The 15837-nt window shown below is 31.5% G+C and overlaps 1 protein-coding gene, 1 long non-coding RNA gene and 1 pseudogene across 2 annotated transcripts; 2 read left to right on the top strand and 1 right to left on the bottom strand.

The window, feature by feature from the left end:
* The first annotated feature begins 844 nt into the window (after nt 1–844).
* LOC106380591 (cytosolic sulfotransferase 5-like) lies at nt 845–6202 on the top strand. Its single transcript, XM_048739779.1, has 2 exons — nt 845–4081; nt 5822–6202. The coding sequence occupies exon 1, from the start codon at nt 1543–1545 to the stop codon at nt 2521–2523; it is 981 nt and encodes a 326-aa protein (XP_048595736.1). The 5' UTR covers nt 845–1542; the 3' UTR covers nt 2524–4081; nt 5822–6202.
* An 82-nt stretch (nt 6203–6284) lies between these two features.
* Nucleotides 6285–8111, bottom strand: LOC106367812 (annotated as a pseudogene).
* A 4968-nt stretch (nt 8112–13079) lies between these two features.
* Nucleotides 13080–15259, top strand: LOC125577838. Its single transcript, XR_007316238.1, has 2 exons — nt 13080–14607; nt 14708–15259. It is a non-coding gene; the product is annotated as an uncharacterized LOC125577838 (long non-coding RNA).
* The last annotated feature ends 578 nt before the right edge of the window (nt 15260–15837 follow it).

The raw sequence follows: 15837 nt of genomic DNA, 5'->3' as shown, positions 1-15837 counted from the left end.
CTAATTGATATACTTTTTGTGGTAGCTGGAGTAAATAAAAAAGTAGACTAAAAAGTTACTCTACAAATGCAATACAATCAATGGGAATAAGAGAAACATGGCTTTAGTCGCCGGTTTTATGTTTCAAAAAAAAGTCGCTGGACAGTGCCGTGCCTAGGTGTTTGGGGGCCTAAGGCTAGAGTAAAAAATTTTTCATAATTAGTAATAAATATCTATTACATAAAACTTTACAAAAAATTATGTATTTAATATTTATAGGTTCATATGAAAAAGTGAACATATTATTTCTTAAAAGAATACAAAATACATAGTTTATTAAACCAAAAATGCAACAAATTATCTATGAGGGTTTTATAATTGTTTAATTAAATATGTGCTTATTTTGATATGTTAAATGGCAAGCTTATAAATCTATTACTACAATAATAAAAATAAAATCATACAAGCTAAAAATTTATAGTTTAGAGTGTAAAAATTAAATAAATAAAGTAATAGTTTTATGAAGATAGATGATAAATTAAATCTAAAAATTTAAAATAGAATAAAATAAGTCTAAATAGCATAAATAAATTATTGTTTAAATCCAAAACTAAGAGAAATTTATATATACAATATAACCAATTTAAAGTGGAAATAAAATGGGGGCCCTAAAATGTGTTATACAAGTTGGGGCCTAAGGCGGTTGCCTTTTTCATAACAAGGTAAGCACGCCTCTGTCGCTGGTTAGGCATCAACGATTCAACCGTTATCAGCATATTTCATAAACGAAACTTACTTAAAAAATTTAGGGCCTAATAAATTAGGTGTGCAATGTGCCTTCGGACGGCTTGGCATGCTATGTTGCACCGAGACGGATACGGGAATGGAAACGTGGACTTGGGACGGGATAAGAAACGGTAAAATCAAATTTTATAGATATGAATATGTGGCATAGAATAATAGATACATTTATATTATTTTTTTTTTTTGTAACTGGACATTTATATTTTAGATTGATATAAAAAATAAGATAAATCGTTGATACAGTTTCTAAAGCCACTTCCAATCAACTTCTCAATCTAATTGATGGATCAAACTAAAACTGGTGGCAATAAAAAGCTAACTCAGTTTTCTATCTTGGGATCAAAGATGAACTCAATCATCGCACCATAGAAATTTCTCCATTCATTGCTAAACATGCATCGATACAGTTATGCATCATTAAGTGTTTCTTTGCACCCAACTTGACACATTCTGCTCCAAATCAACTACACTTAAAAAAAACTTGATAAATGACCAAAAGACTCTAAACACACATATTATGACTCAGTGAATGACTCAAACAATCAAGCATATAAATCAGTGAGTACACTGTTTATCAACTAGGTATTAAATATTGTTTCTCTTAAAAAGTAATCAACAGTATACACCAACTACACTAATTACACCTACTACCAGCAATAGTTGTATTATTTTTTTCTTTCTTGGATTCTTTGCTTATATTTGTTATGATTTCGTTTGAAGCCTTAACACATCATTTTTTACAAGAACTTGCTAACAAATATGGACCTGAAGGAGCTTCCATCGAACGTAGGAGATGGCAACATAAGCGAAGAAGCAAATATTTTGATCTCTTCTCTTCCTTTATGCACAGATTTCCAAGGGAAGAAGCTTTGTAATTATCAAGGATGTTGGTATAAATACAACACTCTCCAAGGCGTTCTTAATTTCCAGAGAGGTTTTGAACCGCAAGACACCGATATAATTCTTGCTTCTTTCCCCAAATCAGGCACTACTTGGCTCAAGGCCCTCACCATTGCCCTTATGGAGAGATCAAAGAACCATTCCTTTGATCATCATCCTCTACTATCTGATAGTCCTCATGGCATTGTACCATTCCTGGAGCTCAGTGTGTATCAAGAAAGCTCAAGTCCTAACTTAGCCAAGTTCTCATCACTTCCGAGGCTGTTCTCAACTCACATGCCACTGCACGCGATGCATGAGACCCTTAAGGGCTCTCCTTGCAAGATTGTGTACCTGTGCAGGAACGTGAAGGACACATTGATCTCGTGGTGGTTTTTTAGGAGTGCTATTCATCAAATGGAACCAAACAGAAGCCTTCTCGAGACTACGTTCGAAGAAATATGCAACGGAACTATCTACTATGGACCCATTTGGGAACATGTCTTGAGTTATTGGAGAAAAAGCTTGGAGAATCCCAAGCAAGTTCTTTTCATGAGGTATGAGGAGATGAAAGCTGAGCCTCGCGATCAGGTCAAGAGACTTGCAGAGTTCTTGGATTGTCCTTTTACCACGGAAGAAGAAGATACTGGATTGGTGGATGAGATCTTGGACTTTTGCTCTCTGCGTAATCTGAGCAGTTTGGAGGTTAACAAAACCAAAATATCTAACAAAGTGGATCGAAGCATTTTTTTCCGTAAAGGGGAAGTTGGTGACTGGAAGAATTATCTTACTCCTGAAATGGAGAACAAGCTGGACATGATCATCCAAGAAAAATTGCAAGGTTCAGGTTTGAAATTCTAAATATCTATATCGTATGGTTTGTGTGTTTCTTTGTTGTTATTTTCCTTTATAATATCTTTCATTTGTCATCAGCAGACCTAAAGCTCTTCAAAAGTTTCTGCACCAATAATATTTTTAGGTAACTTCAATAATATTATGTCCTATGGTATTTTTTTTTGTATTTTCAAGAATAGTTGGATGTGCAGGTACTAGTCAAAGGAAACCAAGGTTTATGTATATGTTTTGTGTTTTGTTTAATGCAGCGTAATAAAATACATTCCGTTGCTATGTCCTTTTACTAGTGGTGTCTTCCATTTGTTACTTTGTTGTTTTTAAGAAAGTGTGAAGTTGTTAAACGGATAGTATCTAACATCTGGCATCTAGAACATTTGATCAAAACGATTTTAAATGGTTTAGGTGATTAGGATTATAGTATTTATTATTAAATATCAGTAATTGTATATAGCACGATTTGCACCAAACAGAATTACGATATGTTGTTTAATAAATTTAATGAAAATAAACATTTTTTTTAAAGTTATAGTTTTGTAAAATAACCTAGATTTGCTTGTAATATTGATATAGTTTAACTCAAAAATTATCAGTATAAGAAATAATATCCAAATTCCAAAATTTATAGTTAACAAAAATTAAGTTGGGCAGTTCTTATTTATATTTATAAAATAAAATTGTTTTGGGATAATTTGTAGCTAGTATGTATCCGCTCATCTTAGTGTGTGACATGTAAGAAAAAAAAAATCTTCCATGCTGACAAAAAAGAAAGAAGAAATTCTTGCATCAGTCTATCAAGCAAGTTTTGGAATCCAACAAGCGCCAAAAGAACTACTAAGAGTATGTTTATTGCAAGTCTGTTAGGTTGGAGTTTTTAGACCATTTCTAACCAATCTTTATAATAGAGATCTCTAAAAAAATAAAATAAATAGAGATAATGTTTTTGTTCCACTATGTTTTTCTATAATAGATGAATACTATACTTACCTCTATAAATAGACGAATGCTAGAAAAAATGGCATTCCTCTATTTATAAAAGTAAATATAGCATTTCTCTATTATAGAAGAATACATTGGAGTAAAAACACCATTTCTATTTTTTCTTCTATTTTAGAAATCTCTATTATAGAGATGGATTGTAAATGCTTTTCGCATAATATAAGATACGGTCTTTTATATTTTAACTAAAAAACTAAAAATGTCTCTTAAATAAGAAATATTTATTAATTTTTTTAATTAAAAATTAAGAAATCATATTCTATATTACGCTAAAAACTCTAATCTAAGAGTTGCAATAAAGATGCCCTAACACCTCGCAAAAAGACAAATTTAACTCTTTGTAATTGGAAGGTACTTTCAACTGTGTGTAATAGAAAAGTCAGCTACAGACAGGAACTGAAATATATAAATTTCAAGTTTACAATAATTCTTTAAAATATATAAAATTAAATAAAAACTGTGATTATTATCTGCCGTATCTGGTGTGTAGCAAATGACAGATAGCTTGAAGACAAGAAAGGGCTAATACGAACGTGTTCGTCTGAGTCGGATTTCTGCCAAATCAAAGGTCAATAATATCTACCAAGATACTGATATCTATTAAAATCTCATATTAAAAGAGATGTTGGAATATTTTCTTTTGGTCAAGATCAGATCTTGAGTTTATTTAATTAATTTTAGCTGTATAATCTTATAGGGAAACGTGAAATAGATCAAAATGTCATGATACAATACAAGTCCAAATCGTCATCTAACTTTATGTGTGATTGGATATTCTTAGATTAAATGAGAAAAAAAATAAATAGGTGAAAAAAGAAAAAAAATAAAAGTGGGTAAAAAAAGAAATTAGAGTAAATATGTTTTACTCTTACACGTGAGAGCGTAAAGTTGTGAGTACATTTTACTCAAATCTAAATAGTAACTAGAAGAAAAGACATAAATATTTTTTTTTACTTGATTGGCAAACTTGTAGAATAACTAGGAGTAAAATGTTTTCCACCTAATTTTTTTTACTCTAGAAGTGCTTTACAGTCTAACTTATCTTTGATATCACTTTTCAAATTTACTTAAATAATAATTAGGTGTTTTGTTTGCAAATATAAACATAATTTCTTTGAAAAAAAATTTTATATAGTTTTTTAGTTTATTTTTTAAAAAATAGACTTCAAAAAAGAAAATGACCAAAATAGATTTTATTAAAGTGTAAATATGCATTTATACCCAAGGGTTAACTAATTTAGATTTAGGATTTACAGTTAACGGGTGGAGTTTTGGGAATAAAGTTTCAAATTTTAAAAAATAAAAAATAAATATTAAAATTTTCAAAACACAAAGCTGCTATTTTGATCATTTTATTTTTTGAGTTCTATTTTTGTGACAAAAACTTAAAAAGAACTATTTGAGAGAATTGCCCTAATTCTTTTACAAATACTTATTTGTTTATGTTTTATTAATTCAAAAATAAATATGACAAATTATTTATGTCTTCGGAACGTTCAAATCAAACATTAAATTATTTATATATTACAAAATTTTGTTTTTAATATATATATATATATATATATATATTATTGTGCTGAAATTTAACATTCACATATAATAGAAATATTTTATAAAATATCTTTATACATTTTTGCTTGATTAATATTTGATTATAAATTTTTATATTTTAGTTTTAATTTTTATAATAAAAAATAACATTTTCAGATAACAACACAATATATATACAAATTATCTTATATTTAAATTGTTTTTATCAATTGTCTGATACAACATATTAATCTAATATTCTTAATATAATTTTTTTATATTAGAAATATTTTATAAAATATTTTTATACAATTTTTCTTGCTTGGTTAATATTTGATTATAAATTGTTTATATTTTAACATTTTAATTTTTAAAATAGAAAACAATATTTCCAGATAACAACACAACATATATAAAAATGATCTTATTTTTAAAATATGTTTTTATCAATCTCTAATACAACATAAAAATTTAATATTATTAATATAATAACTCAAATGCTTATTATTTAAAATTATTAATTGTTATATATATTTTAGATAATGCGGCATGCACTATTCAAACAAAATAATACAAGTGAATGTCAATTATTATTAGCAAAGAACAAACAATAAGGGTTTTTTCTAATCGAGAATACACTGCGACTTGTCCTAAGGATTTTTACGACTTCATGGCCTTCTAATTAATGCACATAGAGAGACATCTTGAGGAACTTAGTGATGCTCATTCTTCTTCATGTCGGTTAGCCAAATACGTCTGTTTTACATACATCCCGCAGAACTCCTAAGATCCCTTCTTCAAAAGGGTTGCTTCGCTCTTCACTGTGTGTGCTCTCTTCTCTCACTGCGAATGATGCCAAAAAGAGTTCAGCTCGCAAGCGGAGTCTCATTGGCCGTGAATCAGAAGCTCTGTTCCTGAGTACCTGCACTGCGTAGCCTAACCGGTTTTACAACTCAAACTGTGTGAGAAAGAGACCAGTAAGAAACAACAAAAGACTGTTTATGTGTGTTCTGTTCATCTACAGTAACCTTTCCATTGGTTTAGAGAAAAGCCAAGTAATACTTATACTTCAAAACTAGAAAATCTTTGTAGTTACTAGTTACCATTATTAGTTCCCAAAAGGTGTGACTAATAAATAAGCACAGATGTTATAAAGTAAGACAGAAATTTCACCTCAAGCGCGAAGATCAGAAGGAGACTGATTTAACAAAGCTTATCAGCGCCATAGATAGCAAAACCCTTCATATACATATTCTCTAATTGGGAGTTGAGGGAAGCGTGCCAGTGATTCCATCACCGCTGAAAGTAGATGAATTTGCAAGACCAAATCCTAACCACTGCAAACAATTACAAGAGAGAAACAGCTTTTTCACACCCCTCAGATGTTGCACGTGTCAACAACTCTTTGATAACCTCGGCAGATACAGTTATGTCACTATCTCTAAAACACAGCTTGCCATCTTTCAACACAAGCCCGTCCTCTTGCAATTTCAAATACAATGCATCTATTTCACAATGCAGGCCTTTACTACACAAGCCTGACATCATTGTACTGTACGCTACAACATCAGGCTTCACTCCTTTGACGCTGAGGCTACAAAACAAACCCCAAGCTTCTTCAACCTTACCACTCTTGCACATCCCATGGATAATTGTAGTATATGTGACAATGTCTAGTTCCATCTCACTCTTTTGCAAATCCTCAAACATCACCAACGCTTTCTCCACCTCCCCGTTGTCACAAAGCCCACATAACAAAATGTTATACGTCCATATATCAGGAGAATCCATCTGACTAAAAACCTCCTGCGCCATATCAACATCCCCCGCTTCAAAAAAGCCTTGTATAAGAGTGTTGTAAGTGACTGTACTGCTCACCAAACCTCTCTGAGACATCTCCCGGAAGAGTCTCATCCCATCCTCAACCCTCTTCACTTTACAAAACCCATTAATAAGAGTATTATAACTCACCACATCAGGGAAACAACCTCTCCTCACCATCAAACCAAACATCTCACTAGCCTCATCCACACGATCCTGCATACAAAGCCCGTTGATCAACGAACTGTAAGTGACAATATCAGGCTCTATAGACATCCTTATCATCTCCTCGTACAACTCCTTAGCCTCCAAAACCTTCCCATTCTTCACAAACGCATCAACCAACGCACTATAAGTAATCACATTAGGACTGATCTCTCTCTTGATCATATCACTCAACAACCCCGCCGCATCGCTCCATCTACCTACATTACAAAGACCCTTCACCAGAGAAGTATAGGTAACAACATTAGGCCTAACACTAACACCTTCCCTTTCAATCCCGTTAAAGAAACTCAAAGCTTCAAAGCCTTGTATAAGAGTGTTGTAAGTGACTATTGCTAACCAATCCTCTTTCAGACATCTCCCGGACGAGTCTCATCCCATCCTCTACTCTCTTCGCCTTGCAAAACCCATTTATAAGAGTATTATAACTCACCACATCTGGAGAACAACCTCTCCTCACCATCCAACCAAGCATCTCGCTAGGCCATCTACGCGATCTTGCATACAAAGCCCTTTGATCAACGAACTGTAAATGACAATATCAGGATCTATAGACATCCTTATCATCTCCTCGTATAGCTCCTTAGCTTCCAAAACCTTCCCATTATTCACAAACGCATCGACTAACGCAGTAGAAGTAATCACATTAGGACTAATCTCCCTCTTGATAAAATGACTCAACAACCCGGCCGCATCACTCCATCTACCTAAATTACAAAGACCCTTCACCAAAGAAGTATAGGTAACAACATTAGGCATAATCCATATATTAATCCTGAAGTATTACAACATGTCTTCGTAACCACGTGTCAATCCGTAGGATGATTCTGAGAATCTTAAAAAAAAAAGAAAAAAAGTTAGTTCATATAAATATATATTATATTTTTTATTAAACTAACTATCAAATTGATTACTAATGTACAAGAGAATATTATTTCTTCCATAAATAAAAGCTACAGAATTACCTAATATGATTAACATATATATGAAAATTAATGATTATGAATAATACATATTTGATAACAATTTTGTACTCTCTCTCTTTTGTCAAATTTTATATTATTAAAACAAATTAAACAATCACATTAAGCATATAACAAAAAAAATTAGATTTTTATTATATTTTATATTTTAAATGCTTTAAAATGACTATAAATTACTAAAAATGGTAAAAATCCTACATTGAAAATTTTGTGATCAATGGTTTAACTTTTTTTTGTTCAAGCAAGATACAAATGATCATAAATCATATTAATATGAAGTCTTATTAATAATATTTATAATATATATATATATTAATATCATTTAAGTTAAATTATATACTATATAAAATATAAAAATATCTTAATTTCAAAATTTGTAGTAAGAAAATATTGAGATATTAATATTTTCATTTTAAAATTTGTATTGAAAAATCTCACATTAATTTATGATTGACAGTTTAAATTTTTGTTACAGGAAATACACAAATGTTAATAAAATCATTTGAGTAGGAAATGCCAATAATAAATATTTATATTACACCCCTTCAACTAGGGTTCACTCCAGAGTCATCAAATTTGGAATGAACCTATTAATCTCGGGACATGGTCATACTAATCACACATGTTCTCATCTGGTATTTTTACATATTTAGATTTATTGAAAATCTATATTTTTGTATTTAGTCTTCTAATTAGATTTATAATTAGTTTTGTATTATTTTTAGGATGTAGTTCATCTTCAAATTGCCGTTAAAATCCATGAATTTCCCGTATATAAATTCAAAATATTTTTTATATTTTGGAATCAAAATTTGTTTATATTAACAAAATCTCATATTTTATAAATGTTTTAAGCGTAGCAACTCTTCCATTGTGTTAGGGCTGCCGTATGATTCGTGATGTGATCTTGATCGAACCAGATGACAATACAAATGTGGCCAAGCCTAGATGGTTAACTGAAGACAAATCAACAAACGTGGACAAGTCTAGATGGTCAATTGAAGACAAATTAGAAAACAATACATGTATCGTCAAGTCCAGATGGTCAGGTGAAGAACATGTGAATAGTCTTGAACAAGAGGGAGAGCTTGAAGATGTATGTGCCTTAACCATTTCAGAAGGTCCAATGACTTGTGCAAGAACAAAGGAATTCAAGGAAGCTTTTCCGTTAGGTCAGTTTGGGAACAAGTGGAAAGCCATGTTCAAAGTCTCATCCATGATATCTTGACCACAGTTACCCTAACCACCGTTCAAGCAAGTCTTGGCCGACCTTCAAACTGATCAACAATTAGGCAAGTAACTTTGTGTGTGCTCTTTAGTTTTGTCTCACTGGGTTTTCCAAAGATAGGTTTTTAATGAGGCCACAAGTTACTTTCCCGACCACCTAGTTGTTGATCTATGGTCAAAAACTTATATTATGTTTATTTTGAATTTTAAACTCAAGGAACCTTTGTCTTTTATTTTTGTCATTCTCCAGTCCATGTGCATGTACAAGGCTCTTGCTTTATGTCCTGGTCGAAATCCTCTTGTCCATTATCATATTTTCAATCTAAAACTTGTTTTCTCTCTCTTCTTGATATCGCTTTTGAGTTATCTTGTTCTTGTGTGTAATATCCAGAGATTTAAGGGCTGTTTGTTTGGTGTGTCATATCCAACGGAGAGTCTAGGAGTATCAAGAGATCCAACCATCCCTCTTGTGTCACCATTTGATCCACTGCCTTTGAGAAGCTTGAGTCTTTTGATTCATTTCTGCAAAGAATTATCCCATCTATTCCAAAGAAGCATCCTAGGGTTCTATCAATTCGGTAGTTTCAACTCTCTCCAGTTCAGTAGTGAAGATAGCAGATATCACAACTATACTCTAAAATCTATATGTGCCTTCCCAATCCAAGTGAATTAGTTTATTCCAACCATCTTAAACCGACACGAAAACAATTATGGTGACCCATAGGGTTTTTTCTGACAACAAACATCTATTCTACCATTAAAACTAGAAGCGGTCTTAAAATCCAAATCACTATAGAAAAACCAATAAAAACTAAACTCATGTGAAGCACATGTGTAATCTTGGCTAAGATGTTGGCAATAAAGACAAAAAATTATATAGTTGTAAATGATGGAAGAAAACACTAGACCTAGGGAAACTCTCATGTGAATCAGGATTACAAATAAACAGATGGTAATAGGTTATAAAGAACTAGGGAAAGCCCGCGCTTCGCGCGGGATTTGATATTTTGTTAATAAAAAAATTAAAGTTTGTTTGTAAGACCTTGGTTGGTAGATCATTAGCATTAGCATTATGCTTTACATTATTCAATCAACATTTGTTAGAAAAATATTTAGAAAAACATTTACTAAATGTTAATGTTCTCCAAATACTTTCTTGTCAATGCTCTCATATGAAGCTTTTAGAAGATCATTTACATTTATAATTTATAAAATTAAAAAATATATATAACTAATTCATTTATTTTATTTAATAATATCATAAAATTATTTTTATATCCAGAAAATAAAATTTTGATTTCTAAAATAAATTTACAGTAATATTCTTTTAAAATAGTATTTCAAATTTAAATATAGGCAATTGTCAATAATAGCACCTTTTGAAGTTTATGTCTCAAAAATAGCACTAGAAGGAGAAAGTCACAAAAATAACATTCATTAAAGGATAAAATATCCCTAATACCCTTGGTTTAAAATTAAATAAACAAACAAAAATAAATAAAAATAAAAAAATAAAAATAAAAATAAAAATAAAAATAAAAAAAAAGAAATTTTTTTTATAGTTTCAGATTATGTGTTTTCAGATTCGAAATTTTTATAATTTTTTTTTGAAATTTTTTTTATGAACTTTTTTTTAATTGTTTTTTCAAATTTTCTTTTTATAATTTGAAAATACTTTTTGAAACTGTTTTTAAAATTTTTATTTTTTATTTTAGTATTTATTTTTTATAAAATTTTAAACTCTAATTCCAAAACCCCACCCCTTAACTCTAAACCCTACGGTTTGGATTAATTAACCCAAGGGGTATAACCGTATAAGTGTATATTTACCTCTTTAATGAACCCTATTTTTGTGACTTTGAGCCTTGAGTGCTACTTTGGGAACAAAAACTTGGTTTGGTGCTATCCTAGTCTTTTTCTCTTTAAATATATATATATATATATATATATATAATTAAATCATATTTTAAATGTTAAATATTATAACTAATTATATTTAAAATGTGAAATATTATTTTAAAAATAGATATTTTAGTTGATTTTTTTAAATAATATTTTCCTATATAAACATAATTTTGAAATTATTAAATAAAATAAATTAATTTATATTTTTAATTATATATATATATATTAGAAATATATTCATTAGAAATAAATATATTATATACTAATTTTGATAATTTTAAATAGCATATACATACTGCTTTACCAATCATTCTGTTAAACAGTTTAGCAAAAGCTTACAGTTTTTCTAGCATACTGCCTCTATAGCATATTCCTACTGACTTATCATCTGCTCGGCCAATCAAGGCCTAAGTGTATTGGGTGTGCTGTTCTTTGGTTTGGACCCAGATGTTGCATGATTCTTTTGGGAATGTTATAGTTCCGTATATGCGCCATGGAGAATGTGAGCATATGTCATTGTTTATTTTTATGTAAAACTAAATGCGAGTTTTTTACTTTCATCTAAAGTTGTTAAATATTTTTCTTTAATTCTTAAATTCTAACTCGGTGTAGGTCATTGTTAAAGTCTTAAAGTAGTTGAAATAATTTTGTATTAGTTATGATTTTCGAAATAGTACCCCAAGACAATTATCTAACATATTTTTCTTAGTTTTGAAAGCAAAACTTATCATTTTCTTGTAGTAGAAGGAAATATCCGGTTTTCAAAGTTGTAGTGGTGACATGTGATTGTTGCTTGTATTCTCCTATAATTTTTCACGTTACATTCATGCCTAGTTTATCCAACATTGACCTACCAACCTTGGAATTTACCATGCATAATATTATTATATAGATAAATAGTTTTGTGATGCATACCTTCAGTTGCTATATATGCTGAGAAGTGTTTATGTCATCGATATTATGAAATTACTCTCGTACTACGCAAATATAACGATCTTTTAAGTTACCACCCGTGAGACATCGTGTCATAAGGTTGTTGTACATGTGCAATGATGCTAGTAGAGACTATCATCGGGTGTAGGTCGAAGTTCTTATTGACTTGAGTATCGGTTGTAGCATCCATTAGAATCGAGTTTGTTTGCATTAGGTTACAAAAACATGTTTGGAGAAAAAGCGTAACCGTGCAATAATGTCAACCTGAATTTACTTGAGGAGGCTTTGAAGCTTTTAGAAGGGATGTTGTTGGACCATGTTGATCTATACTGTTTTGTTTGCCGGCTCAATACGAGTTGCATTTCAGTATTTATAGATGAGTTGTGAGATGGTTGGAACGCTTCATCAATTGTATAGTAAATGTGATGTATTGTAAAGTTTTTTTTTATTAAAGTATAATTTTTTTCCGAAAGTCCTTTAGCAAAAGGAAAATATATTTTAGATTTCACTAAAGGCATCATAGTAATATGTAGGTGTCCTTTTGTGAAAATGCAATTGAGGACATGAACATTACCAGAAAATTGGTAGGGATTGAGTCGATCAACCATTGTTGATATATGTTAATTAAGAGCATCATTATCGCACAGACCCTTAATGGGTTTCTTATTTTTTTTCTTCGTTTTTGTCTGATTAAAATTTATTTTTTAAAAAGAACCAATCGCGGGCCGTCACGTGTCAGTGAGACCCGCGAATACTTGAAAAAACCCACCGAAAACGTCTCTTATTTGGCAATTTGGGCATACGGTTTTTGTTATTTTATGGGCCTCTCCTGTACTTTTTTGCTTAAGAGACTCTTCTTTTTCTAGGGATAAAGATGCTCTAAAGCTTATAATGACTCTGGTACCATATGAATGTTTAGAAAAAAGACAATACTTTTAGTTCTGAATAATACTTTCTTGATAATTTACAATGAGCTATTACAATGTATATATAAATTTATATATATATATACCCACGACTTAGAAGTATCTAGTTTGATTCCTAATCTTATCCTTAAGCTCTAGCTGTAAGGTAGATTTGGCCTTCATTGACAGACTGTAATATAGTAAATTTGTTACTAAAAGCAGTCTGGTTTTATTTGTCTATTACGTTCATCTTTGCAGGTACAGAAGGCTGGAGCTCTCTTGTGTTTACGTGTGAAGTTGTAGTGGGCTTCATGTCGTGTTGGGATTTATTGATCTTTGGTCACTTACAGTCCTAATGGAATTATGTTTTTTTTTTCATAACAACTGGGGTTTAACCATGTGCACTATTTGCAATTAAATAAAATGTCCTAAAGTTTTGCTTTAGGAGGCTTCGTCTCTTTCACCCATTGGTAAACACGTTAACTACATGTGTCCTCTCTAAGTTATTAATCGTTATCTTTGATTTAACGATCTGTGTTTTAATGTTGTGGGTGTGAGACTTCATTTTTTATGTAAAAGGTTTGTCCAAGTTTGAGCTTTTGATTGCCCGTAAAAAAGTAATCAATTCTTGAAATTTTAAATGTTTGGGTTACATGGTGCTCGTCGGAATCAAATGGCGATGCTTGCTTAGTGGACCTCACCTCCTTTTACTATTTTCTTTTACTCTGATTTCTTAAATATCTTCACGAAAGAAAATTTTAAAGCGCAGTTAAACTATTGAACGATTGTAGACATTTTTAAGGTCCGATTCTAAAGCCTCTCCTTCTTCTTTTCTCAAGAATCAGTTTACACAACTCCTCTTCCGCTCTGATATCTCTTATCTCTTCTCTATGAGATGTTTCCTTCTCTATCTTCTCGCTTTTTAATAAACTTTCCATCTCATTATTTTCTTGTAATCCCTGTTTAGTTGTTGAGAAAGCGAAATAAAATTTTCTTCACTTTAATTAATCGATATGCTGTTTTTCTTTCGTTGTGTTTCTCTCTGTGACCAGATTCCGGTTCGTGTCATGTTCTTTCTTTTAGATTCTGCAGATTCATTATCTCTTTAAATCAATTGCTTTTTCTAGATTGTTTATTTAAAAAATCAAACTTTCTTTCAAGATCTGTGGCGGAGAAACGTTTATGTCAGACGCGGGAAGGCCACCGTCTCTGTTCTAACAGCTGCGGCTTCCTCGACAGGTCCACCACCATAAATCGTTGCTCCAACTGCTACGACGATCTCTGTCTCAAGAAACAAATTGCATGTAATCCACCATCAAATCCTATATCTCCGCATTTCCCCTCCGTCGTTGGAGATCGTTTCAGTTTCTTCTCTGATTTGAGATAACGAGGAAGGACGTACCGAATATGATGACTCAGACGACAAAACAGCAGCCGTAGAAGCTGACTAAATCACTCCACGGCGTTCAGGAAACGGGTCGGGTTGACGGGATTCAGGTGCCAATCCAGGATGGCTTGTTGTGGGCCCATAGATAGCCGGAAGTCCATTTCGTTTCAAATCACCGGTAAGAAATTCGATGCTCTCAACAATTGAAAGTAAAAATTTTCTCAGTATTAGGAAATGTGAGGATGATGTTTAATGGATGAATACTAAGTTTTTTATAGGTGAGAATCACCGACTGGTAGATGGATAAGATTCATTGAATTTAAGATCGTGAGGAAGAGTTAAGTTTGGGTTAATGATGCTGAATCAATGAGACTTGTAACGCTTCAGAGGTGTAGAACCGAATCTAAATCGTCATGAACAGAGTCCGATGGAAAGCTTACTGACGAATCATTGGGTCACAGAAGCGGATATTCATAGAACCCTAAAGCTGTGAGGAATGCAGAAGAAAATGGCGATATGGTCCTCTCTTTTGTCTAGTTTGGGCTCTCAGATTCTATAAGCTAATATTCGGGGAAAGTCCATTAGCAAAACGTGATCAATCGTTTAAGTTAGATTGCCACGTGTCAGGCTCTCTTCTCTTTATTTGATGACGTGTCTCTCTAAAAAGAGAGACAAAGTCTACTTTATGTAATAAGAAGATAGTTCTAGAACTCAAATCACAATGCTCAAATCAAGCAACTGCTAGGGTTATTGATTAAATTCTTCATATCACAACTACACTCTAAAATCTGTATGTGCCTTCCCAATCCAAGTGAATTAGTTTATTCCAACCATCTTAAACCGACACGAAAACAATTATGGTGATCCATAGGGTTTTTTCTGACAACAAACATCTATTCTACCATTAAAACTAAAAGCGGTCTTAAAATCCAAATCGGAATAGAAAAACTAATAAAAACTAAGCTCATGTAAAGCACATGCGTAATTTTGGCTAAGATGTTGGCAATAAAAGACAATAAATTATATAGTTGTAAGTGATGGAAGAAAGCACTAGACCTAGGAAAACTCTCATGTGAATCATAATTACAAATAAACAGATGGTAATAGTTTATAAAGAATAGTTCTATAACTCAAATCACAATGCTCAAATCAAGCAACTGCTAGGGTTATTGATTAAATTCTTCATCTAGATTATTCTTAATGCTATATATGGATTGACAACCTGACATTTAGATTTTAGGATAATTGGTAGATATTATAGTGTTATTGATTACATGAGATAATCATAGATGAGCCAAATAACTATTCTAAAAAAATAGTTTAAGGATTTAGTGAACTTATCAAACTTGATCTTAATGTTTGTATGAATTGATTGAATTCGAAAATAGATTTAAAATTCTAAGATCTA

Source organism: Brassica napus, chromosome A9 (assembly GCF_020379485.1).
Source record: "Brassica napus cultivar Da-Ae chromosome A9, Da-Ae, whole genome shotgun sequence".
Lineage (NCBI taxonomy): Eukaryota > Viridiplantae > Streptophyta > Magnoliopsida > Brassicales > Brassicaceae > Brassica > Brassica napus.
Note: the sequence above shows the minus strand (reverse complement) of the source record. Positions and strands in the feature narration are given on the sequence as shown.

Excerpts from the sequence above, each read along its gene's own strand:
- LOC106380591 (XM_048739779.1), top strand. The coding sequence starts at position 1,543 with ATGGACCTGAAGGAGCTTCCATCGAACGTAGGAGATGGCAACATAAGC.